The sequence below is a fragment of the Ascaphus truei genome, chromosome 2, assembly GCF_040206685.1.
Source record: "Ascaphus truei isolate aAscTru1 chromosome 2, aAscTru1.hap1, whole genome shotgun sequence".
Classification (NCBI taxonomy): Eukaryota; Metazoa; Chordata; class Amphibia; order Anura; family Ascaphidae; genus Ascaphus; species Ascaphus truei.
In genome coordinates this window covers 431,887,104-431,912,491 of record NC_134484.1, presented here as the reverse complement: position 1 = coordinate 431,912,491, position 25,388 = coordinate 431,887,104, and the positions used below count along the sequence as shown (strand labels likewise).

At 46.4% G+C, this 25,388-nt stretch overlaps 1 protein-coding gene across 1 annotated transcript; it reads left to right on the top strand.

The window, feature by feature from the left end:
- Positions 1 to 14,422: 14,422 nt before the first annotated feature.
- On the top strand, positions 14,423 to 24,536 carry LOC142488278 (bcl-2-associated transcription factor 1-like). Its single transcript, XM_075588651.1, is given in 7 exon segments — positions 14,423 to 14,872; positions 17,267 to 17,511; positions 19,846 to 20,020; positions 22,398 to 22,411; positions 24,131 to 24,246; positions 24,249 to 24,420; positions 24,422 to 24,536. Coding segments are annotated over 7 exon segments (1,287 nt in total).
- Positions 24,537 to 25,388: the final 852 nt, after the last annotated feature.

Below are 25,388 nucleotides of genomic sequence, written 5' to 3'. Positions count from 1 at the left end.
ATAATAATAAGAATAATAATAATAATTATAATATGAGCATGTTCATGTATAGCGCTGCTAGTTGTACACAGCGCTTTACAGACACATTTTTCAGGCTGAGGTCCCTGGCCCGTGGAACTTACAATTTATTTTTTGGCGCCTGAGGCACAGGGAGATAAAGTGACTTGCCCAAGGTCACAAGGAGCCGACACCGGGAATTGAACCAGACTCCCCTGCTTCAAAATCTCAGTGCCAGTGTGTGTTTTTACTCACTGAGCCACTCCTTCTCCCAATGTAAAGGACACTTACAACCAACTAGCCATTTATTGTTAAAAATCTCTTGTTACATGGGTATGTTGATAAAATGGTTTGGGACTGTAGCAAATAATGTTATTGGCCAGATGTTGTGGTCCCCTACAATGCATGATGTTCTGATTATGACATCAACATCATGTAATGAAGTACGTTTCTGTGTATATTTCATTAACCTAACTAACTATAGTTTACTGTGTTTATTAATCGTTTAGAAATACATAGTATAGTCAATATGATGATATAAGCTACCATAATAAAGCTGGTGTTATCATTTGTCGGTGTTATACATGGATCCTACACCAATTGATAGAGACACAAACAGTTGTCTTAAAAAGTGTGTCTATGCTAGTGATGAATGTGCTCCCGTAAGTAAACAAATAAGTACAGTTATCCCCTTTTCTCCAACCACCTCTATATTACATTAATGGAAATTATAAGGAAACATACATAAAATGTGATGAAATGTGAGTAATCATTTTGTAATACAATGCACATGAAACCTCAAGAGTAGCTAAATGCATATACATGATACAGAAAGTACATATATGTAACATTTGTGTTTAAACCAATATGTTGGGTTTTTAGTTCCAATAATTATAGGAAGATTGAGGTAGCCACATCTTATGAGAGATGTCAGCAAATATACATACCATGATCAGTCATACTGGAGATATACCTATAATGCAAAGGAACAATATATAAATTGCAAACATTGACATGCCATCTTCAGTACCGTAAACAACACAGCAAAGTGTGTATTTGGTGTTAAATGTACAACACCATGTATATTTCATGACATTCAAAATGTAAATCAGCCTGGTGTACACATCATATGGATGTACATGTTACACTGCACCAATAACATTGTATGTAAGCATACTAGAAGCATGAATGATTATGGGCATAATATGTGTTTTGTCTTAGCATAAGGAATAACACAATGCTAAAATATTATTGCTTTGTTACCCAATTTGTATACACATACACACAACTAAAGTACAATTGAAGAGGGATTATATAACCTGTGCAACAATAACATACCGGTGCCACATCCCTTTGTGCACACAGCAGAGAAAAGAAAGGTGTGCAACCCATATTCATCTGTGTCCTAACAGAAGGTTATATAAAGAAACATTATTGTTAATATAACATAATTAAACTATAAAAGTAGTACTAGGAACATATGAGTTTGTACTTACAAGAAAAAAATGAATTGATGAGATTCTGTCGTGTCTGGCCACCACTGGCTGTTTGTTCATTTTCAGCAGCTACATGGGTGGGATGCTCGTCTACCAAAGCCTCAGCTAGGTCTGACTGTACATTGTGCCTGAGTGCAACATTGTGCAAAATGCAACAGGCAAGGATAATATCAGACACTTTTTGAGGCTTGTATAGAAGAGCCCCACCAGTTCTGTCCAGACACCTAAACCTGGTCTTGAGTAGGCCAAATGTCCTCTCTATAACAGATCTTGTAGATATATGGGCTGCATTGTACCTGTCCTCTGCTTCAGTTTGAGGGTTTAGCACCGGAGTCAAGAGCCACGGCCTAATTCCGTATCCTGAGTCACCTATAATGAATGGAGCACACATAAGCTGACATTAGTGATCAAATTGTACAATGCCAACATTCCTAAATCAACATGTGTTTTGTGTTAGAACATGTAAATATGTACTCACCCAGCAGCCAACCAGGTTCAAAATGTCCCTCTTCGAACGCATGGAAGACTGAAGAGTTCCTCAGGATAGAGGAATCGTGACTGGAACCAGGGAACTTGGGTACCACATGCATTATCCTCATCGTGGCATCACATACCACCTGTACATTGAGTGAATGGTAGTGCTTCCGATTGCGGTACACATGCTCACTCTGACTAGGTGCAATCAAAGCAACATGTGTGCAATCGATTGCACCCAGCACACATGGTATCCCTGCTATATTATAAAAGCCAGTCCTGACTTCCAGCCACTCTGTCGCCTCTGTAGGAAAATGAATATAATTCCTAGCGCGTCTATTGAGTGCATAGAGAAACTGGGTCAAGGCCCGCGAGAATGTAGATTGCGAGACCCCGCCCACTATGCCCACAGTTGTCTGGTATGACGCGGAAGCAAGATAATGTAATGAGCACAGCATTTTAACAAGCCCAGGGACTGCACGACCTCTGGCTGTGAAAAAATCTAAATCCCCCCTTATCTCCTCATAAAGAGCTAAGATTGCTGCTGAACTCAAACGATAGCGACTTACAATCTCCTCCTCACTCATCCCATCTAACAGGGTTCTCTCCCTGTACAGACGCGGACGAGGCACAAGTTGTCTCCTCTGTCTTCTCCTCTGATCTCCTGTCCCTCTACCTGTCCCTCGGCCTGTCCCTCTCCCTGTCCCTGTCGTATCCGCGTCACTGTCACTGTCCCTCGGTGTGTCCCTACCTTGCCCTATATCATTCTCTTGATCAGCAAACATGTCATAGAAAAGAATGTTCCTGCGTCTCCTAAACATTCGCAACATTTTGAAATGAGTAGCTGTGAATGAGCAGGTAATGTGCGTCCTTTAAATAGGTATGTGATGATGTCAGGTGACATAGTAAAATGCAAGGTGTTACATTAACATAATAAAGTACTTCTGTGGCAAGCTGTGTGCACTTGTTGTTCTAAGTATTTGTTGTGTGTATTCTGCAGGGAATGATGATATTTGGCAATGATGTGACGTGAAGCTTTGTACAAAGATTGCTTGCAAATAAATAGTTGCATGTGCAATGCATGTAACACTTGTGAACGCAAGAGTCAGTCATGTAATGAGACAAAAAGGCTGAGATTGACGTGGGAAAAGTTTTGTGTAACATGTGTAATTATCCATGTTATTGTGACATGTTGGCAACAATGAATAGTCGTGTGCATATGCATGCATTTGTGTAAGGAGGATAGTTGGTATAGAATGAGTTTACAAGGTGTCCCAATGATGAATTACTGTACATGTGTGTATAAGTTAGGTTGAAGTGCTTGTAATGCAACGGTTACAATGTAAACATGCAATGTGATTGAGCGTCCAATAAGTGACGTCATGAAAATAGGGAGGACCCAAAAGTATATGTAAACATGAGAAGACAGATGTACATGAACGTTTAAAGATGCGTGTCACATTACAAGCATTGTGTAATGTAAAGGAAGATGAATATACTGTGTATGAGTGACATGTGTGACATGTGTGACATCATGTAAATAATTGTCGCTGAGTTGAGTAAAATGTGTGCTATGATGTGAGGTTCTCCTTTAAGAGTGTAGTATAGTATTTTCCCTTGCCACATCATCACATGATGAGTAATGTGACCCGCAAATGCTGAAAACATGTAAAAGTCGAATGTTATGCAAATAAGACACATCAGCTGTGACACAATGCAGGGAATGCCCCCACACTGTAATGCAAATCCCCCTTGTATTGTGAGCAATGAAACGTAAACAGTACTATACTGTTATACGTCCCCGCTCCATTGACTTCCATTGATGTACAGAAGATGTTTTTTTTCTAAGTGCCGTTCCGGCAGCCTTAGCGATCGTTCTCCCGTCCAAACTGCCAACTTTAGTTGGCGGGAGAAATCGGCCATAACATCTCAATTTCGTAGTGCCGATCAGCCCCGATAAGCTGTTTTTTTTTGTTGAATCCAGCCGATTTAAAAAAGTGGCGATCAGTGTCGAAAACAGGCTTATCGGCAGGCGACTGGCCATAACCAAATTATCGGCTCCGAAACCTGGCGATATGAAGCACTTATCGGCGCTTACTGAATCTCAAACCCAATTTTGGCTATAACATGGCCATATTTCCCTTATCAACGCTTACTGCATGAGGCCCATAGTGTTCTGCACAGTGGTACTGTGTTTATTATTTTTATTGGAGGGATCCCTCACTGCGCATGTGTCACAATGTGCTTGTGTGGATCAATATTTTGCACATCAGAGCAGGTGAGATCAGTACACAGTAAAAATCACCTATGAAAAAACCGTTGAAGCGAGGGGGCAGGTCACCGGGATGTACTTCCGGGTGCCCCCTCTTGCATTGCCCAGCACCGAGCACTTTCTGGCGCGGATGGGCAGCACGCTACCTCAGTTATGATTATGTTTATTATTAATAAACAAAGCCACGGCCATTTTACCTCCAGACTGTGTCCTCTCTTTATTTGGTACGTTACATAGAAATAATGCTAGGTGAGCGGGGGAGCTCGCGCCTCCCTGGTCATGTACTGTGGTTATTTCTGATCGTTAACTTGTTGCTAATAATTGCGTAATTCATTTTGTCCAGACAATGGAAAACTTTATATTTTCATACTAAAAGAATGGATGCAAACAAATACAGATCACTGCTGAGGTTAGGGCTGTGTGACCAAGTCAAGCTGGTATGAGTTTAACACTTTTTGTTGCTGGAGGATGAGTGGTGAGGTTTAAACAGTATAAGGTTTACAAGCAAAGATCATGAAATTTGTTAAAACACTAAAAAATTGAGAAACACATTAGGCTATAATGTTGTTTAAAGGTGTAATCCCACAAACCGGGTGAGAAAGAACCTTTTAACACTCGATTGGCTTTCCTAATCAAATGTAATTATGCTACTGTAATAGTAAATATTTGCCCACTGTCATTTTTTGGAAATTAATTACAAGTTGCATTTCTAAAAGTCCTCTGAATGGGATCTTTTTGTTAATAAAGTATGTTCGTTACCAATATCACATCCTGTCCTTATAAGCATGACAATAAAGATGAGGTAGGGAGACAAAAAGAACGCGCACTGTGCAAGCACTTGCCGAACATACTGTACAATGACATAAGACAAAAGGGAGTAGCAAGAGGAAAGCAAACCTTTCCCAAGTCTCAGAGCACAATGATTACATAATACATTAAACAAATTTAATATACTTATAGGTGTCAGATTTGGGTTAAAAGGCATCAATCACCAAGATGTAACCCCTTACACATGTGACTTCCATTATTTCACTTTGGTCCTAAAAGGATTTGCCGCGTTAAGGCATTATGGGGCCTATTCTAGTACTTTCGATAACATTTCTGCCATCTCGAACCATGTGGCATGACACCATCGAACGGTTTGTGATTTGTGTTACCACGGTATTCAGAAAGAATCAGAAAGCAATACCGCAAGTAACAAACTGCGAGGACAGAAAATGCCAATACCGCTTGGCATAGAAGTGACCTTATCTCAGCTTTTTCTAAGTCCTACCGAAGCGATCTTCTGTATGAGCTGCACAGAAAGAGTTGCCTCTCTCTGCACAGCTCTTACATGGGATCGCAGTGTTTTTATTTACTGTACATTTTAAGTACATTTGGTATTGCAGCAGGGGGTCTCAGGAGCAGAACAACATTAATCTCAGGTCCCGGGACTGCCTGCTCCCCGAGATACCGTTGGTGGGTAGGATTAATGCAAATCCAGAATCCAGTGCTCAAAAGACAACACAAACAAATAATACAGTGATGATAGTACAGTTCAATCTCTACTAATATATGCCTCATCAGAGGAGTTCAAATGAGTCCATAAATGGATAGCACAGCATGGTATCCAAACTGTGTGATCGTGAAGGTGTGTGAATATATATGCAAGCCAAACCCCACTCACAAAGGAGGGAGACAGTCATGGGTGTCCTGCAAGAGCAGAACTACCGACGCTGTCAATCCACACCAGATATGGAGGTGGTAAGCAGGCAAAACAACTGGCTTAGAACTAAAGCACAATAATGTTGAAGAACTCACTTTTAAACGCCTCACTGTTTGCTGCGATGACTCCCACCAGGCGTGCTCCCAGGCTTAAATAGATGAAGAGAAAGATCCAAATAGAAATAGCCACTGCACAGCCAAAATAGCAAAATTAGGACGTGGTGACCAAAAGGTTATTAATTGGTTAAAAAATATAAAGTAGTAGTGCTGGTAATCCTCTAACATGTTTCACACTGGGAGTGCTTTATCAAAGATTTTGGCTGTGCACCGGATATTTCTATTTGTATCTTTCTCTTCCCGAGATACCGGCACCCCATACTAAGGCCTGTATTTCCTATGCGTTTAAATGTACCTGTCAAGTGATGCGGGAGATTAAAACAATTCAGGGATATCTGCACTCCATAACGGGGCCTGTAACTCTGGAAACAGGGGATTCCCTACGAAAATACTCTGTGATTAAAATTAAATAAAAACAGCTTTATTGCATTAACGGTGGCTAGATGCTAAAGCAATGAAGGGGTTAAACTTGAATACCTGGTTTCTTGGTGGTTCAGGGGGAGGGTGAAGGGGGTAGTTGCCCCAGGGTGGGTGGTTAGGCCTGCGGGGAAGTTTGTGGGAGGAGTTAACCCCTTCTTTACCATAGCGATGGTAATGAGGGGTTAACCATTCCCACTACCATCCGAGAAGGCTAACCATCCACCCTGGGGAACTACTCCTTCACTCAATTTTCCTACCCTCAAGAAACATTAAAATACAACAACCCTACTACCCACCTCCTCTATCCCCAACAACCTCCTCCCTGCCCCTATAACTATTATCCAGATCTGGATAATAGCTCAATTAAAAAATACCACAGTTTAATCACTTCAATAACCAACCGTATGAACACCATTCATTTTCCACAAATGTCAGAAAATCTCCTTTAGATGATGTTAATCAACTGAAAAGAATCCTCGGAAAGGCACCGAGAAGGCAGCAGAATATTCCCCCCAAAATATCCAGAAAAAGCCCCTTACAAAGCACATCATCAGGATTTTAACCATCATAGAAATCAAGGACGAAATGCACTGTACATGATGATCCAAATGACTTTAGAGTAGGAAGAAGAGAGGACAACTTTCATGTACCCCCTACAGGGAACATGATTGGGAATGGCATGAAAACAAGGGTCATGGGAAACAGCAGATGCACACTGAGCAGTATTTTCAGCCACCCAGAAGAAGTTCAGAAGACATTGTTGAAAGGAGCTCCTTTCCAAAAAGTTATCCCGAGGAACATGATTTCCGAGAAAATGAGCCCCATTCTAAAAGAGATAGAGATACTGAGAGGCTTGACTTAAGATAACAACTGAGGAATTTTTTTTTAATTATTATTCCGGGGGCGTGGCTTGGAGCTTTACAGAGAAAGCTGCGTGAGTTTGGAGATCCTGCAACCGGATAAAAAAAACGAACAATTATTTGGCCCAATTACCCCAAATTGAGTGCCCCTGAAGAGAGTAGGAGACGGGGGACATTGAGGAGAAAAAATAAATAAATAAAAAAGCAAAAATATGGACAATATTTAGATACCCAAAGCAAAGACACACAAAAAAAAAAAACGCAAGTAAATGCCACGCTCCTCATACAGAGGCAACCGACAGCAGCAGGGCCCGCTCGTGGCACTGAGCGGTGCTGCGGGGACCCCCTCCCCTGCCCACACGATTGAAAGGGCTAAAGCTGTGGGAAACAGACTCACTGGCACTGGTACAGTGATTGGGGGACCAGGCGGGTGCCAAAGGGGGAAGAAGGAGCGGCCATCTTGACTCCGTCACAGAGTAGCGAGCCGAGAGGTGTGCGGCCTCCTCCTGAGGGTGAGTGGCTTGATGGGGGGCCCAGAGGAGGGGGGGGACCCAGTGAAGAAAGCGGAGCCCCCAGCTAGGAGAGACGGGACATTGAGCTACACATAGCCCCAAGCTAAGCTCGGTTGGGGAGACGGAGCGCCGTCTAAGATGGCCGCCGGGCACGCACGCGGGGGATAACACACGACAGCTGCGCCAAAGGGGAGAGCCCTCAGGGACGACCGGATTGAGGTTCGTGGACAGGGAAAAAGTGTCTGGGGATTCCCCCCTACCCCCGAGACAGGAGATTACAACCGCAGCCTACCTAACTCGAACGAGGGGCCCAGGCTGAGAAGGGAGACAGCCATCTTGTGCCCAGATGCCAGAAAATACACTACACACATTAGATCCCTGAAATCAGAGAGGCCAGAGGGTCTGAGTGCTGCATTTGTGAGCAGAAGGGGAGAGAACACATTACCTCATCAAACTGCTGTTTGAATCTTTCAACCAATGTATAGAAAAAACACACCCTTCACAAGCAAAGCTCTCCAACATTAAAAATAAAAAAATAAAAAAGCAAGCAGATCTCTGCATCTCCCCCCGGTACACCAAACTGCTGGCGCGGGGCTGCTGCAGAGAGGGGAGAACCTGCAAACATCCCCTTGGTCAGCTGGCCGGACCCTCTGCGACAGGGTGTGGCGCAGGGGCCACGAGTCTCCCCTTCATCCCCAAAGAAGCCGTCCTTCAGTGGTGGAGGGTGGGGAGGCGCTGAACAGGAGAGGCTGTGATCTGTCTCCCCTCTGCACACCCCCCCTGTCCCCATAACTCCAGAAAACCCCAGACTACCAATCAATAAAATGACTTTATCTCAATAAAAATGTTCATTCGGGGAGGACTTCCGGTGACATCTCAGAGCATGGTCGGGTTGTAGGGCTCCCGAAAACCCTCGCCGCTAACCCGCTCATTTACGCACCCACCGCCACCAAAAAATCTCCAAAACACCCCCAAAACATAGGAACAGGGGACCATGCCTTCAAAAGGAAAAGCGACCCAGAATCAAGGGGTCACCAAGTACTTTACCCCCGCGCAGCGCTTGCCAGAGCCGAGCAGCGATTCGCAAGACGGCGCCGAGGAGGCCATGCAGGCCTCAAACGTGGATCGGGCGCCTTACACAGACAGCCGAGAACCGCCGGAATTCGGCCTAAATAAACAATACTTCGATGCCATTTTCCACCAAATTAGGAGAGGAGTCCAGGAAGACGTGAATGCTGCCTTGGAGAACCTAAGGTCAGATATCAACGGCCTCACGAACGCACCGACAAGCTAGAGCACAAGATCAGAGATGTAATAGGATCGCAAAATAGTACAGAGGAAGAGGTGATCAGACTGGGACAGGTCATTGAAGAGTTAAAAGACTCCCTCGAGGACCAAGAAAACAGGGACCGCAGGCAGAACCTCCGGATAAGAAATATACCTGAAAAAGTCACACCTGAGGTCCTCCAACCTTACCTGCACAAGCTTTCCGGTCCCTGGTCCCAGACATGACGGAGCACGATATACAAATGGACAGAGCTCACCGAGCGCTTGGCCCGAAATCCTCTGATCCAACCCGTCGCAGAGATGTGATTATTAAATTTCACATGTACTCCGCCAAAGAAAGAATCATGTCCGCGAGCAGAAAAGCAGGAGACCTCCACATAGAAAATAACAGAATCCAGATATACAGCGACCTGTCGAGGGTCACGGTGGCCAGGAGGAAGGAGATGAAGCCCCTCATTAACATTCTGAAGGACCATAACATCTCCTACCGCTGGAGCTTCCCCTTCAAATTTATCGTTCTGAGAAATGGCCGCCATCATACCATCTCCAGACCAGAAGACTCCCCCTCTTTCCTCAAAGCGCTGGGGCTCACCCCACCACCAGACAGCAGAGGGCCCTCTAAGTCTTCAGTGCGCCAGGAAGAAGCAGAAACGCCCAGAGCCTCCGAACGCATAGCGAATCAGAAGCTTCCCAACGCCTCAGACCAAGATCAGCGCCTCCAGCCTCGCTCATAACTAACCTGGGGCTCCCCCCCCCCACCCAGCTTCCCTCCGCGGTTTGAGAGAAAGAAGTGGAGCCGAACCAGCCGAACACCAACCTGGGTCATCAACCACCTCCCGGCCGTCGTTCCATGGATCTGGAAAGAAGACCGCGGCACTCTGGACCAGGTGCCCGTCCACCCTCTCCGCACCGCTGATACCAGAGACAGGACCTGACTGACAGATGTCAACTTGACCCGCAGAGCCTGTCAGCCCCCATCTACTCCCCATCCCCGGCCAAACCCCCCCCCCCTACCACCCCTCCCCCCCTCTCCTTCAACCCCTCAACTTCCCCTCCCTCCCGCTGTCCACCTAACCGCCACCCCCAAGTATTCACAGTGCTCCCGGTTTGAGGCGCCTCCTCGCAAGCCATGCTCCGGCAGCCACAGGAGCTCGGTCTCCGGTCTGGAGCTGCCAGTGGGAAAAACTCGTTTCACCGCTCTACCAGCCGCACCCCCTCGCAGATCCGGCAACCGAGAGAAACATACAGCAACCAGAGGGATCACGTATCCCTGGACTTCTCACCTTGAAAGCGGTAGCAGAAGTCATCACCACCCCCTACGTGGCCCACCGAGTGCCCCTTTCGGACTGCCTCCTGGGGGAACGGGAAAGTAAGGTTGTATATTTGCCTACACCCCCCCCCCACCTACCCTGCCCCCCTCCCCTTCATCCCAGGGCTGAAGATATATCACCTCTAAGGTCTCCCACAACCTGCTTCTCCACCCCTCCCTCCCCCCACCCGTTGAGTAAAGATATCACTGCAGCTAGCAGGCTTCAAAGCACAAGAACTGTATGGTCTGCTCTAACATGCAGTGATTCTAAATGCTTCCTCATAAACATGTATGTATTTACCATCTTGGGAACAACTGTTGTATATGCACAATGTCTAGCAATATCGCTAAGCTCAATACCCACCTCTACCCCCCCCCATGTTTCCCCCAAGACAAGATCTCTAGGTAGAGCACAAGTCTTAAAGTAAATAAGCAAGCGTCACAAAAAAAAAAAAAGTGCTATAGCACCTATAAGGACAAAACCCTTAAATGCCTCCCCCCCTCCCTCCTCCGTGCCCCCCCTCCTCCCCTCTCCTCCAGCTCTTCCCAGCCCCTCCTCCTCATCCCCCCGCCTCACCCCCCCTCTGCGCCCCCCCCCCCTCTGCGCCCCCCCTCCCCCCAGTCCATCTCTTCCCAGCCCCTCCTCCTCACCCCCCCGCGCCGCCCCTCCCCCCTCTGCACCTAGCCTCCCCCCACCCTCCTGTGTCAAGATAGAACAGTGACGTACAGGCCTCAAAAGAAAATAAATGTTTGGTTCTGATTTATATGCAGAGGTCTCTAAGGTTCCCCATAACTGTGAATGTAACAATCAATTCATCTTCAACTGTAGCATCCACAATTATCTCAGAACACTAATAAAGTCAAACCACATGCCCCACCTCCCCACTCCCGTGCCCCCCCTCCCCCCTCTGTCCCGCCCCCCGCGCTCCTCCCCCCACAACCCCCCCTCTCCCCCCCCACAACCTCCCCCTCTCCCCCCCACAACACCCCCCTCTCCCCCCACAAGCCCCCCCTTCGTGCCCCCCCCCACTGCACCCCCCCCTCACCGCCCCCCCCTACCTCCCCACCCCCATTTTTTTCCCCACCCCATCTCCCCTTCCCCTCCCCCCTCTCCTTCACCCCTCCTGCCCTGGCTCTTCCCCTCCACCCCCGACACCAACTAGAACGTGCCACATCCTAGCACATCCTACTCATAAGTGCCTTCCCCCATTCCCACCACCACCCCCCTCCACATCTCCTCTCCCCCCTCCTCCTCCTCCCCTCCTCCTCCTCCTCCCCCCCTCCTCCTCCCCCCTCTCCCCCCCACCCCACCCCCTCTCTCCCCCCCCTCCCACCCCACCCCCTCTCTCCCCCCTTCTCTCCCCCCCTCCCACCCTCCTCCCACCTCACCCCCCCTCTCCCTCCCACCCCACCCCCCTTTTCCCACCCCAACCCCCCTTTCCACCCTCAACCACCCCTCTCTCTCCCCTCCCCCCACCCCCTCCCTCTCTCTCCCCTCCCCCCACCCCCGTCCCTCTCCCCCCTTCTCCCTCTCCCCCCTCCCCCCTCCCTCTCCTCCCCATCCCTCTCCCCCCCTCCCTCTCCCCCCTCCCTCTCTCTCCCCCCTCCCACCCCACCTTCTCCCTCCCACCCCCCTCTCTCTCTCCCCTCTCCCTCCCCCCCTCTCCCCCCACCCCCTCCCCACCTCTCTCCCTCACAACCCCCCATCTCTCTCTCCCCTCTCTCTCTCTCCCCCCCCTATCACTCCCGCCCCCCCCCTGCCCACCCATCCCCTTCCCCCTCCCACCCCCCTGAGTCAAGATAGAACAGTGAAGTACAGGCCTCAAAAGAAAATAAGTGTTTGGTTCCGATTTATATGCAGAGGTCTCTAAGGTTCCCCATAACTGTGAATGTAACAATCAATTCATTTTCAACTGTAGCATCCACAAATATCTCAGAACATTATTAAAGTCCAACCACATGCCTCCTCCCCGCTCCCTTCCCCGCCCCCCTCCTCCTCCCCCCCCCTTCCTCCCCCCCCCCTTTTTTTTTCTTTTCTCCATTTCCCCTTCCCCCCCCTCCTTCACCTCTCCTGCCCTTCCCCTCCACCCCCGGAACCAACTAGAACTTGCCACATCCTAACACGTCCTTCTCAAAAGTGCCCATCTCCCCCCTCCCCCCCCCACCTCTCCCATCTCCCCCCCACTCAACTCCCTCCCTCCCCCTCTCCCACCCCCTCCCCTTCCCCTCCCCCCCACCCCTCCCTCTACCAGGTTCAGGTCCATGGGCCATACCAAGCATCCAGGCTCACAAAAGATTTTTTTAAGAATTGTTGTCCTACCTCACCTGTCAAAGTTTATCTGTAAGCGGTTTTACTGTTACATTTTACAGAGGGTGCTCGACCCTCTGACCGTTCCCATTCCATGTTCTGTGTCCCGGAAGTCTCCCCCGGGGTGTTCAACCCCTGACCTTCCTCGTTTCAATGAGTAAGGTTATCTTCTCAGGGCTCGGTGAAGGCCCGTTTACCCCCACCTTTCCTCATGTGTCCGCCCCCCCTACCCTTACCCAGACAGATTGTTCCGACATCTTTTTTGCTGCTCACCAGATTCCTACACACCCCCAAGAACAAGGTGCCAGGCCTATTCAGCCTCCTCCCCTCCCCCCCACACCCCCTCAGGGGTCCCAGGTCCACCCGCTCTTGTCGTGGGAAATCCAAGAGCCTAGGAGCTTATAGCTCTGAGAAAGCTTCTAGACTCCAAATGTCTGCTATAAAATTAATATCGCTAAACGTTAAAGGTCTCAACTCGGTCCAAAAAAGAAAACTGGCACTTATAGAGTTTAAAAAAACAAAAGGAGACATCATCTTTCTCCAAGAAACCCACTATAACTCCCCTGTGCCACCAAACACATTCAAAACCGTATTCCCCCAAGCATTTTTTGCGTCTTCCCCAAACAAAAAAAGAGGGGTGGCTATTCTAATAAGGAATAATGTCCCCTTCGTCCTCACCAAAACTCAATCTGATCCAGAGGGTCGATTTCTAATACTTCAAGGCACCCTTGCGGGCTCCCCCATAACACTGGCCAACATCTACGCCCCTAATGAACGCCAACCCTTGTTCCTCCAGAAACTACTTGACTCACTGGAGCAACAGGCCCTCTCTTCCTTAATTATTGGAGGGGACTTTAACATGGTGGCCTCCCACACGCAGGATAGGTCAACAACCCCTAGCATTTCTCCCCCTGCTTTTCCAGCTACATCCCACACTACTCAAGCTCAAAAGAAAGCCAAAAAATTTAGGGACATAATGGCAGAATTCTCCCTCACAGACATATGGAGGGCACAGCACCAGGGTCAAAGGGACTATACCTTCTTCTCCTCCCCCCATCAGTCCAACTCGAGGATTGACTATTTTCTAGGCACCAGCAACATCCTCCAGGCATCCTCCCACTCAAATATAGGCCCAATCACCTGGTCTGACCACGCCCCCATTGAACTCACTCTCTCTCTGCCCTTCGTAAAGAAGAACCCATACAAGTGGAAGCTAAACGACTCCCTGCTCCACTGCCCAGAAACAGAGATGGTAGTCAGAGAAAAACTCTCTATCTTTTTCCAAATTAATAAGGGGTCAGTCTCGGCTCCAGCAATGCTGTGGGAGGCCTATAAGGCCTCAATCAGGGGCGACCTAATCTCAGTTGCGGCCCATAAGAAAAAACAGAAACTCAAGTTTCAAAAAGACCTTACAGATAAGATTGCTCAACTTGAACAACAGCATAAGCACACAGCCTCTAAAAAAATATTCAAACAACTAAACCAAACTAGAGCAGCCCTCAAACACACCCAATTCGAAGAGGTAGAGAGAGCACTGAGATGGTCCAGACAAAAATTTTATGACTAGGGCAACAAGGCCGATAAGCTCTTGGCCACTAAACTCAGAGGCACCCGAGTCAAATCACAAATCTCTAAAATCCGCACTAAAAACGGTCAAATTTCCTATATGGAGAAAGAGATAGCTCAGGAATTTGTGGATTTTTATTCGGACCTCTACAACTTACACCCCCCTAACCATGACCCGACATCCCTCGAGACAATTACACAATACCTGGAGCACTGTAACCTCCCATCCCTCTCGAACAAGGAACTAGACGATCTAAATAAAGAAATCTCCCAGGAGAAACTATCAGGAGCCATTGGTTCCCTTAAATTAGCTAAAACGCCCGGCCCGGGCGGGTTTACCAACGCTTACTATAAAACATTCTTGCCGATTCTCTCCCCCTACCTCTTAGATATGTTCAACTCTTTCCTGCAAGGGGAACCGATCCCCTCTACAATCACCGCGGCAAACCTGGCAATTATCCACAAGGAGGGTAGAGACCCTCTCCTTTGTGGCAACTATAGGCCAATCGCCCTTCTGAATACCGATCTAAAACTCTATAGCAAGATCTTGGCAAAAAGGCTCAACCCAATTCTCCCACGGCTCATTCATATAGATCAAGTAGGATTTGTGTCAGGTAGACAGGCCTCTGACAACACCCGCAAAATTGTGGATATAATAGACCATGTGCGCCTCACGGGAACCAGAGCGATGATCCTTAGTCTTGACGCAGAAAAAGCGTTTGACAGAATCAAATGGTCCTTCCTAGATCAAACTATGCTGAAATTTGGATTCAGTGGCCCCTTCCTGCAGGGGGTTAGAGCCCTCTACCAAAACCCAACAGCACATGTAAAAATTTCAGGTGGCTTCTCGGACCCCATTAAGATCAGAAATGGAACCAGGCAGGGTTGCCCCCTTTCCCCTCTGTTATTCGCCCTAACAATTGAATCATTAGCGGCCACAATTAGGGAAGATCAGAGCATTAAAGGTATTAGAATTGGCGAAACAGAATACAAAATCTCTTTATTTGCTGATGATGTGATCCTGACCCTCGCGGACCCTCACATCTCCCTCCTCAATCTCCAAAGATTACTATCCCAATTCGGTACAGTATCTGACTATAAAGTCAATATGGACAAGTCAGAAGCTCTAAACATATCCCTGTTAGACCAGGAATGGAGACTCCTACAAGCTAACTAGAAATACCGATGGAGCACTACCCATATTAAATACCTAGGAGTCAGAATCTCAAGCACCTATAGCTCCCTATACCAATCCAACTACCCCCCCTTGTTTGACCAAATCAAAAAAGACCTGGAGAAATGGAAAAGCTCCAAATTTCCTGGTTTGGAAGAATTATATCAATAAAAATGAATGTCCTGCCGAGACTTCTCTATTTCTTCCAAACACTCCCTGTCCCCGTCCCAATCGCAGCCCTGAAACATATCCAGGCTCTTATGTTCCAATTCATTTGGAATGATAAACGGCCAAGAGTACCAAGGTCTGTGATGTTGTCCCCCAAGACAAGAGGAGGTGTGGGGGTCCCCGATGTGATCAGATACTATTCGGCGGCCCAGTTGAAGCAGGCTGTAGTTTGGAACTACGACCTGGCCTCCACCTGCTGGCTAGCGATCGAATCACATCATGCTGCACCTGCCACCCTCCAGGTCCATCTTTGGTCTCCTGTGGGAAGGGAGGGAGGACCACGGCGATTCGCTCTGGGGGAAATGAGATGCACATGGGATGTCTGGCTCAAGAACAAAAATAAAAAGAAATATGGCCTGCTAGCTACCCATCCCAACTTACCCCCATCTTTGGAAACCCACACTTCCCGACTGGGTGTTCCAAAAAACAATTCGACCAATTCCAAGGTCTAGGAATAAGGCTGATTGCCGATCTGCTGAAAAATGAGAAGATCCTCTCCTTCCAAGAACTCTGCGACAAACATAAACACCAAGGTCTCCATCTGTTCAAATTTCTGCAAATTAGGCACTTCCTTCTATCCCTAGCCCCAAACGCTAAATTCCCCCCATTAACCAGGTTTGAATCCCTTTGCGGCAAGGTCTCCTACCAGAGAGGTCTGATCTCAGAGATCTATAGGGGGATGGAGTCGGCAACCAGCCCCCCAGTCCACAAGCATATGCAAAAATGGTCAGAGGACCTCAATGTACAGATAGATATGGACGAGTGGGAGGATATCTGGGAGTTTGCCACAAAGACCTCAATCTGTACAGTGACAAAAGAGAACATATATAAAATACTATTCCAGTGGTACCTGACCCCGGTTAGGCTGAGCCAGATCTTCCCCGGCACTCCCGACCTGTGCTGGAGGGGATGTGGCCAAAAGGGGGACATGGCCCACATTTGGTGGTCATGTCCGGAGATTCAGAGGTACTGGACAAAGATCCAGAAGCTTCTACAAGAAACTACGGGGCTTCTTTTCCCCCTGGACCCCTTGACCTTCGTGCTGAGCAAACCTATAGACGACCTGCCCTCCCCCCCTGAGTAGACTAGTATCAGCTATCCTAACCGCAGCCAGATGCTCAATAGCAGCGGCGTGGAAACACACCAAAGCCCCAGCGAGAAACACGGTGTTGAGAAGAATAGACGAGGTCATGGCCATGGATAAACATACAGCAAACTCAATAAAAAAATGCCACAGTTTCGGAATACCTGGGACCCCTGGAGAGGCCCACTAGGACTAGGCCTGCATTAGGCCGTCCTCGTACTGATGGAAAGGGAGGAAGAAAACAGAGTTCCCCCATCCTCCCCCCACCTCCCCTTAGACCTCCACCCCCCCCAACAACTGAAAAATACCCATTTTGGGACAACATGTTGTTTAACTCAGTTGAAAAGTTATGTCATGTGCCTATGACATTGTCGTTATCATTTGGATGTATGTTGTTCTCAATAAAAAAAAAAAAGTGATACAAAGAAAGATAACAACTGAGAAATTTCCATTGGAAGGCAGATCATACATTTCAACCACACCACCACAACGAAGGTCCAAAAGACACAGACCTCAGAGATTCCAACCCCATAATTCATCGGTCAGACACTGTAGCATTCACAAAAAAAGAATATGACTATAGTCATAAATCCCCCACCTATGTTGGCACTGAACTGAAATTTAAGGATGACTATGCTCAGAAGCACAGTAGGCAAGATGAAAGAAAACCTAACACTTCCAAAAGTCCCCAGCATAGAAAAAGGTCAGCCAGTTAAAGCCGAGAAAGTGGAAAAACACTGTCGAACAATCACAATCTTCTACATATGGCTTCAAGGATACGTCCATAGTGCAGGAGACGGCGCGAGCTATGTAGTTCGCACCAAAACAAATACTAGGACGACAATGTAGTACATATTTACACAGTGGACACACACTAGTCCATGCACATGCGCTACGGGGAGACCGGCGTTTTGCGCTACAAACATGTTTGTATTTCCAACGCGACGGCCGGGTCACATAAGCGGTTCGCCCAATGAGGGCAAACTAGCTCTGTCACGTCACGGCCGCGCCCCCGACACTCCTCCCTGTCACCTCTGCCTGCTGGATGGGAAATATTTTCTGCTACAGGTGAGTGTGTGCTGCGCCGAGGAGCGCGGAAGCTATAGTAGCGTGTTCCACTATTGTATTGTATTGTATTGTTGTATGTCTTTATTTATATAGCGCCATTAATGTACATAGCGCTTCACAGCAGTAATACACATGGTAATCAAATAAATAACAGATAATATAAATAACAGATCATGGGAATAAGTGCTTTAGACATTCAGGAAGAGGAGTCCCTGCCCCGAGGAGCTTACAGTCTAATTGGTAGGTAGGGAGAATGTACAGAGACAGTAGGAGGGAGTTCTGGTAAGTGCGTCTGCAGGGGGTCAAGCTTTATGTATCATGTGTTCAGAACATCCACAGTGCTATTCATATGCTTCTTTAAGCAAGTGTGTCTTAAGTTGGGTCTTAAATGTGGATAGAGAGGGTGCTAGTCGGGTACTGAGGGGAAGGGAATTCCAGAGGTGTGGGGCAGTCAGTGAAAAAGGTTTAAGGCGGGAGAGGGCTTTAGATACAAAGGGGGTAGAAAGAAGACATCCTTGAGAAGAATGCAAGAGTCTGGATGGTGCATAACGAGAAATTAGGGCTGAGATGTAAGGAGGGGCAGAAGAGTGTAAAGCTTTAAAAGTGAGGAGAAGAATGGAGTGTGAGATGTGGGATTTGATTGGAAGCCAGGAGAGGGATTTCATGAGGGGAGATGCTGGGACAAATCTCGGAAAGTGTAGAGTGATTCTGGCAGCAGCGTTTAGGATAGATTGTAGGGGAGACAGGTGAGAGGCAGGAAGGCCAGACAGCAGGAGGTTACAGTAATCAAGACGGCTAGAATGAGGGCCTGAGTCAGAGTTTTAGCAGTCGAGCAACAGAGGAAAGGGCGTATCTTTGTTATATTGCGGAGGAAAAAGCAACAGGTTTTAGAAATATTTTGAATGTGAGGGGCGAATATGAGAGAGGAGTCGAGTGTGACCCCTAGGCAGCATGCTTGGGCTACTGGGTGAATGATCATACTTCCAACAGTAATGTGGAAGGAGGTAGTAGGGCCAGGTTTGGGAGGAAGTATGAGGAGCTCTGTTTTAGCCATGTTGAGTTTAAGGCGGCGGAGGGCCATCCAGGATGATATAGCAGAGAGACATTCAGAAACTTTGGTTTGTACAGCAGGTGTAAGGTCGGGTGTTGAAAAGTATATTTGTGTGTTGTCAGCATAGAGGTGATAATTAAACCCAAAAGATGTTATTAGGTCACCTAGAGAGAGTGTATACAGAGAAAAGAGAAGAGGTTCCAGGACAGAGCCCTGGGTACCCCAACAGAGAGATCAATAGAGGAGGAGGAGGTGTTAGCAGAAGAGACACTGAAAATACGATGGGAGAGGTAGGATGAGATCAAGGATAGAGCTTTGTTCCGAATACCAAGAGTATGGAGAATGTGAAGGAGAAGAGGGTGGTCCACGGTGTCAAATGCTGCAGGGAGGTCGAGTAATATGAGCAGAGTGTAATGACCTCTGTCTTTGGCAGCATGGAAGTTGTCAGTTATTTTAGTGAGGGCTGTTTCCGTGGAGTGAGCAGTGTGGAAGCCAGATTGTAGAGGGTCTAGGAGAGAATAGGTGTTGAGAAAATGGAGCAAGCGAGAGAATACAAGATGTTCAAGGAGTTTGGAGGCAAAAGGCAAGAGGGAGACAGGTCGATAGTTAGAAAGACAGGTAGGGTCAAGCTTGCTGTTTTTGAGTAATGGTATGACTGTTGCATGTTTGAAGGAGGATGGAAAGGTTCCAGAGCAGAGGGAGGAGTTAAAAATGTGTGTGAGCATAGGGATTATAGCCGAGGCCTTAAAAGTTCCACAGTGCACCCAGTGATTCATACAAAAATTATATTGAAGTGAGGTCCCCAAATAACAAGCTGACTGAAAGGGGGGAGGGGGGAAGAGGACGAGTCACAAAAGACATCAGCTTCTCCTAACAACCGCCGAGGCAAAAGTCTTAAATCTTCGAACCCCAAATCAGCATCGAAGATCAGTCTACGAAGGAAACTTTAATGGTTAATGTGGATATGAAGAAACCAATGGATAAGTATAGCGATGCCGCTAACCTCAATGAGAGACAGATGTCTCAGGATTTGGTAGTTAATGGTAGAGAGGAGAATTTTCACCCAGTGTTTGAGCACCTTCAGTTTGCAACTGTATAAGACTGAATCTGGCCTTGTTGAATTGATATATAAGTATGTTCCTGATGTTGAAACCCTGTGTATAAGACTGAATCTGGCCTTGTTGAATTGATATATAAGTATGTTCCTGATGTTGAAACCCTGTGTATAAGACTGAATCTGCCCTTGTTGAATTGATATATAAGTTAGTATGTTTGAATGTAAAAAGTATTTTTTTTTTTCCTCTTAACTCTGTGCTGTTAATTGACCAAATGGAACAAGCTGACTGATTGGGGAGGGGGAGGGTCATGTGACTGTTTTTTGTGTATAATACTAACACCTTTGCTGCATTGGGCAGGAACTGCATTAGGCAGTCAGGCATTTAAAGTGAGGTTTTTAAGTGATAAAAACAGTTAGACTACAGTTTGACTAGAGGTGACTGGGGACTGGATCTACTGCACACTCTTTTACTCAAGACAACAAACGGTAAGCTATTCAGATCACACTATGATTCCATGCTTGTTAGCCTGCATAGTTTAACCCCCCACCCCTTTTCAAATTCTTTCACTGCAGCCTCTCCCAAAACTGACTGCACAAAACACTGAAACCCTGAATTGACCCTAGCATTGCAATGCAGCAAAACACTTGAAAAGGTACAGGCCCACCCCTGCTGTTTAGTCTGCACACACTCACTCTGCTCACAACAGCTCCTTGCAGCACTGCCTACCTCTGGCATCATGAACCTGCTATGTCTTCTAACTTTTTTCTATCTCCTGGCCTCATGGAGATGTTACTCCCTCTATCCACTACAAACTCCTCCATCCTGGCCCACACCCAACATCACCATACACCCTGGACTACTCAAAAGCCTTGCACTATCTACTGAATGTTGGTGGAGAACTCTAAAAACCAGCACACCAACCACTGCTCACTCTAATGGAAAACACCTCAAATTTACAACTTGCAAACAACTAACCAAATTTCTACTCATACTATTACTCTCTCTAGCAGGTGATGTTGAAACTAACCCAGGTCCTCCCATTTCAGCTCTGTCCCATGCCCCTGAGAATTCCACCTTTAAATTACAAAAAGGGCTATCTGTCGCCCATATAAACATCCGGAGCCTGCTGCCCAAACTGGATGAACTAAGGGCATGGTGCCTTATGCATAAACCCAAAGCCATCGTTCTTACAGAAACATGGCTATCCTCTAAAACCCCTGATGCAAATATCGCCATTCAGGGATACTCCATTTTTAGGAGAGATAGGTCAAAGAGAGGAGGAGGGGTGTTATTTTATATTGCAGACACCTTACAATTTACACTGTTACATTGCCCACCAAGTCCACCCTCTTTTGAAACTCTAGTTGGCAAAATCTGCCTCCCCTTTTCTAAGCCCATCTTGCTTGCTGGCATCTACCGCCCCCCTAAAGCCCCTCTACAATCCTTGACTGATATCACCCAATTTCTTGCCTCCATTTCCTCTCTGTATGAGAAGAGTGAGCTGCTAGTTCTAGGGGATTTCAACTTCAATTGGCTTGACCCTAAAAACCACAAAATCCATATACAACTCAAGTCACTTAAACTATCGCAACTCATTTCCCAACCCACACGAATAAACCTGAAGTCGCATAACCATTCCTTGCTAGACTGGATTCTCTCCTCAAACCCCAGCAGAATCCAATCCTCTGGCATCCTTCCTGATATTTTCAGTGACCATGCAATAGTGTACTGTGAAAGGAAAATTAAACCGCCCCTTTTAAGCCCTAAAGTTCTCCTCACTAGAACATTTAAAAACTTTAACCCACAACAGTTTCTGGATGACCTTACCAACTGCCCATGGCACAGAATCGATTTAATTCCCGACCCTGATTCTGCGCTCGACTATTTCCAATCCGAGTTCTTAAAACTCTGCGATACCCATGCTCCACTACACAAAATATGGGTATGGGGGGCCCACCTTCCATGGGTTACACCTGACCTTATAGCACTCTACCAGTTCAGGGATGCCTTGTGGAAAAGCTACAAAGTAACTGGCACTACCAAGGATCTCAATCACTACAGATGCCTGTGGAACGTGTGCACAAGGCAAACAAGGTATGCAAAAGCACAATATTACTCTGACAATCTCCACCAAAATACATCAAACCCAGCTAACTTCTGGAAGGTTATCAACAATATATTCCAGGCTCCTAATCATCAACAACCAAGTAATATCACTAAGGGGGATATTACTCTGACAAACCCCACTGACATTGCAAATGTATTCAATGATTACTTTGTGGGTGTGCCACTAACTTATTTGCGAAACGCAGCACAAACCCCAAACCTGAATCTCATCCTGGGAGTACCCCTATAGTCCCACCCCCTCCCAACACTGCCCACAATTTTCAATTTAGCCCAGTATCTGAAGAGGAGATTACACAAGCGCTCCTCAAACTAAAACTAAGCAGCCAATGTGGACCCGACTTACTACAATCTAGGTTCCTACGACTTGGTGCCCCAGCCATTGCCAAACCAATTGCGTCCATAGTCAACTCTATCCTGTCTGCAGGCCATATCCCTAAGACCTGGAAAACTGCCAGAGTTGTCCCAATCTTCAAAAGTGGGGACAAAAACACTGTCTCAAACTACAGGCCAATCTCACTTCTCCCAATTCTATCCAAAGTTATGGAAAAATGTGTCCACTCCCAATTAAGCGATTTCTACACAAGACAAATTTCCCTAGCCAATTCCAGTCTTGGTTTCGTCCCAAACACTCCACCGTAACTACCCTGCTAAAAGTTTGCAATGAAATCCAGTGTGGAATGGAACGGGGACAACTCACTGGTGCAGTATTCCTAGATTTTGCAAAGGCTTTTGACACAGTTGATCATGTTATCCTGCTTAACAAGCTCCAGAGCTCTGTAATAGGGAAACATGCTTTAAACTTGTTTCAGTCCTACCTATCAGGAAGATCCCAACATGTGTCCATCTCAGGCTCTAACTCCAACCCCCTGGATATCACCTGTGGTGTCCCGCAAGGCTCTGTTCTGGGGCCCCTACTCTTCTCAGTGTTCATTAATGATCTTCCCACAGCTTGTAAGGAAGCCTCAATACACATGTATGCAGATGACACAATCCTGTATGCACACAGCCATAGCATCTCTGACCTTCAACACATACTTCAGTCTGACTTTTTGAGACTCGAAAACTGGATTTCCCAAAACAAACTGTTTTTAAACACTGACAAGACTATAACAATGGTATTTGGGACCAAGACTAAATTTGTAAAGCTTCCAGTGACTGAGCTCCTGATTAGAACCAACGCTAAAACCACCCTAACACCTGTCACTAGTTTTAAATACCTGGGCTTATGGTTTGACTCCCACATAACATTCGGGATGCACATTGATACCCTGACAACCAAGACCTATGCCAAACTAGGGGTACTTTACAGGAACAAATCCTCCCTAAGTCTCCTGGTCAGAAAGCGTATTGCACAGCAGATGCTAATGCCAATTATTGACTATGGAAACATAGTATATGGCTCGGCTCCTCAAACCCACCTTAGCAAACTTGACACCCTCTACAATTCAATTTGTCGTTTTGTTCTCCAATGCAACTACAACACACATCACTGCGAAATGCTCAAAGAACTAGATTGGTCATCACTAGAATCTAGGCGCAAAGTTCACCTTTCCTGTCTCACCCTCAAATACTTTCTGGGCAAGCTACCCAGCTACCTGAACAAGCTCCTCACCCCTACCACATGCAGTACCTATCACCTGAGATCAGACTCCAAAAGACTATTCATGGTCCCAAGACTCAACAAAGTATCCGGACGTTCCTCCTTCTCCTTCCGTGCACCCCAAAACTGGAACAACCTACCAGAGACTCTCATATCCACCACCAGCTTAAGTTCTTTCAAATCTAAGGAGGTCTCACACTTTAATCTGGTCTGTAACTGTTTCATACGCTCATAATATATATTTTCTTTAACTGTGCATGCAATGTCTTGTATATAATGTATACCTTGTTCATTTATGTAACTGTATTTGTAACCATGTATTATTTTGTTTTACTCTGTGCCCAGGACATACTTGAAAACGAGAGGTAACTCTCAATGTATTACTTCCTGGTAAAATATTTTATAAATAAATAAATAGCACCCCGAAAACTGAATTTACTCAGGAAATCATAACCATTATCCATAAAGTGAAAGAAAACTATTTAAACGCGGATGATACTACACTCCATGAATGCTTCTCCAAAATGCAAGCAGAAAGCAAGATGTGTACCTAAACAAAGTTGTATTACAAACCAATCCAAAGATCCACAGGAGGATTGATATCTCATTGGAAGATCTAAAGATCAAATCCCTTAAAAGAAGTGACACTGGACAGGTAAGTCAGAGAATGATTGAAGATCCAAATGACTTGCACCATGACATAGAGGCTGAGAAGAGAGTGGTTGCAGAGCGTAGATGATGGAAGCAGTGATGTTGGCGCCCAAGACAGGGAGGGTCTGCCAGTTACTCAAGAACGCAGAAAGACGCAACTGGAGGGTTTATAGAAATCTGCAAGACTCGCTAGGCCTCCTTTCCAAAAGTCAACAGGACGACTTCCGGGTTCATATTAAAGGGGGGAAGCAAACCAATCCCACACCCCGCAATTTAATTTTGAAAAATCAGAAGAAATCAGAAAGTCGTATAAGGGATGGGGAAATACTGCCACAGGAATCTGATCATCTATCTTGGACAATTTACATAAAGACAGAACATTACAAGGGAACATCTTGTTCTAGATACTGTACATTCGGTCAGGGCATCTTGTAGAGCATTGATACTAAAGCTAAAATAATCTTAATAAAATTTCTTAATTTTGTAGTAGTGGAACACTGCACGACTTTTTCACAGTTTTAAAAGTTTTTTTTTTCAACAACAGTATTTAGCTGGAAAGTTGGTAGTACCTTGTATCTTGTTTTTGCAAAATAGGCTCGTAATATACAGTAGTGTGTGCGACCGTGCGCGCGTGCCTGTGCGAACACGCGTGCACGTGCCGCACACTTTTTGTGTGTATGCTGTGAGCGATACAGTGAGGTACTGTGTGTGTGTGTGTGTGTGTATGTGTATGTATATGTGTGTGTGTGTGTAAATTATGTGTTATAAATACGTTTATAATAAATAAATAAATACGTTGGTAAGAATAAATTATTTATTAACATTGTACATACATATATACACACACACACACATACATACATACACACACACATATACATACATTACAGCGGCGGTAGCGGTGCAAAATCTTTATTTTCCCCATCTTCTCCCCTATTGGCCGGTTCCATGCTCACTGCCGTGCGCACACGCGGCCCTATTATAGGAAGGTGACTAACCACCGCCAACAATAACTGCCGCGCGCA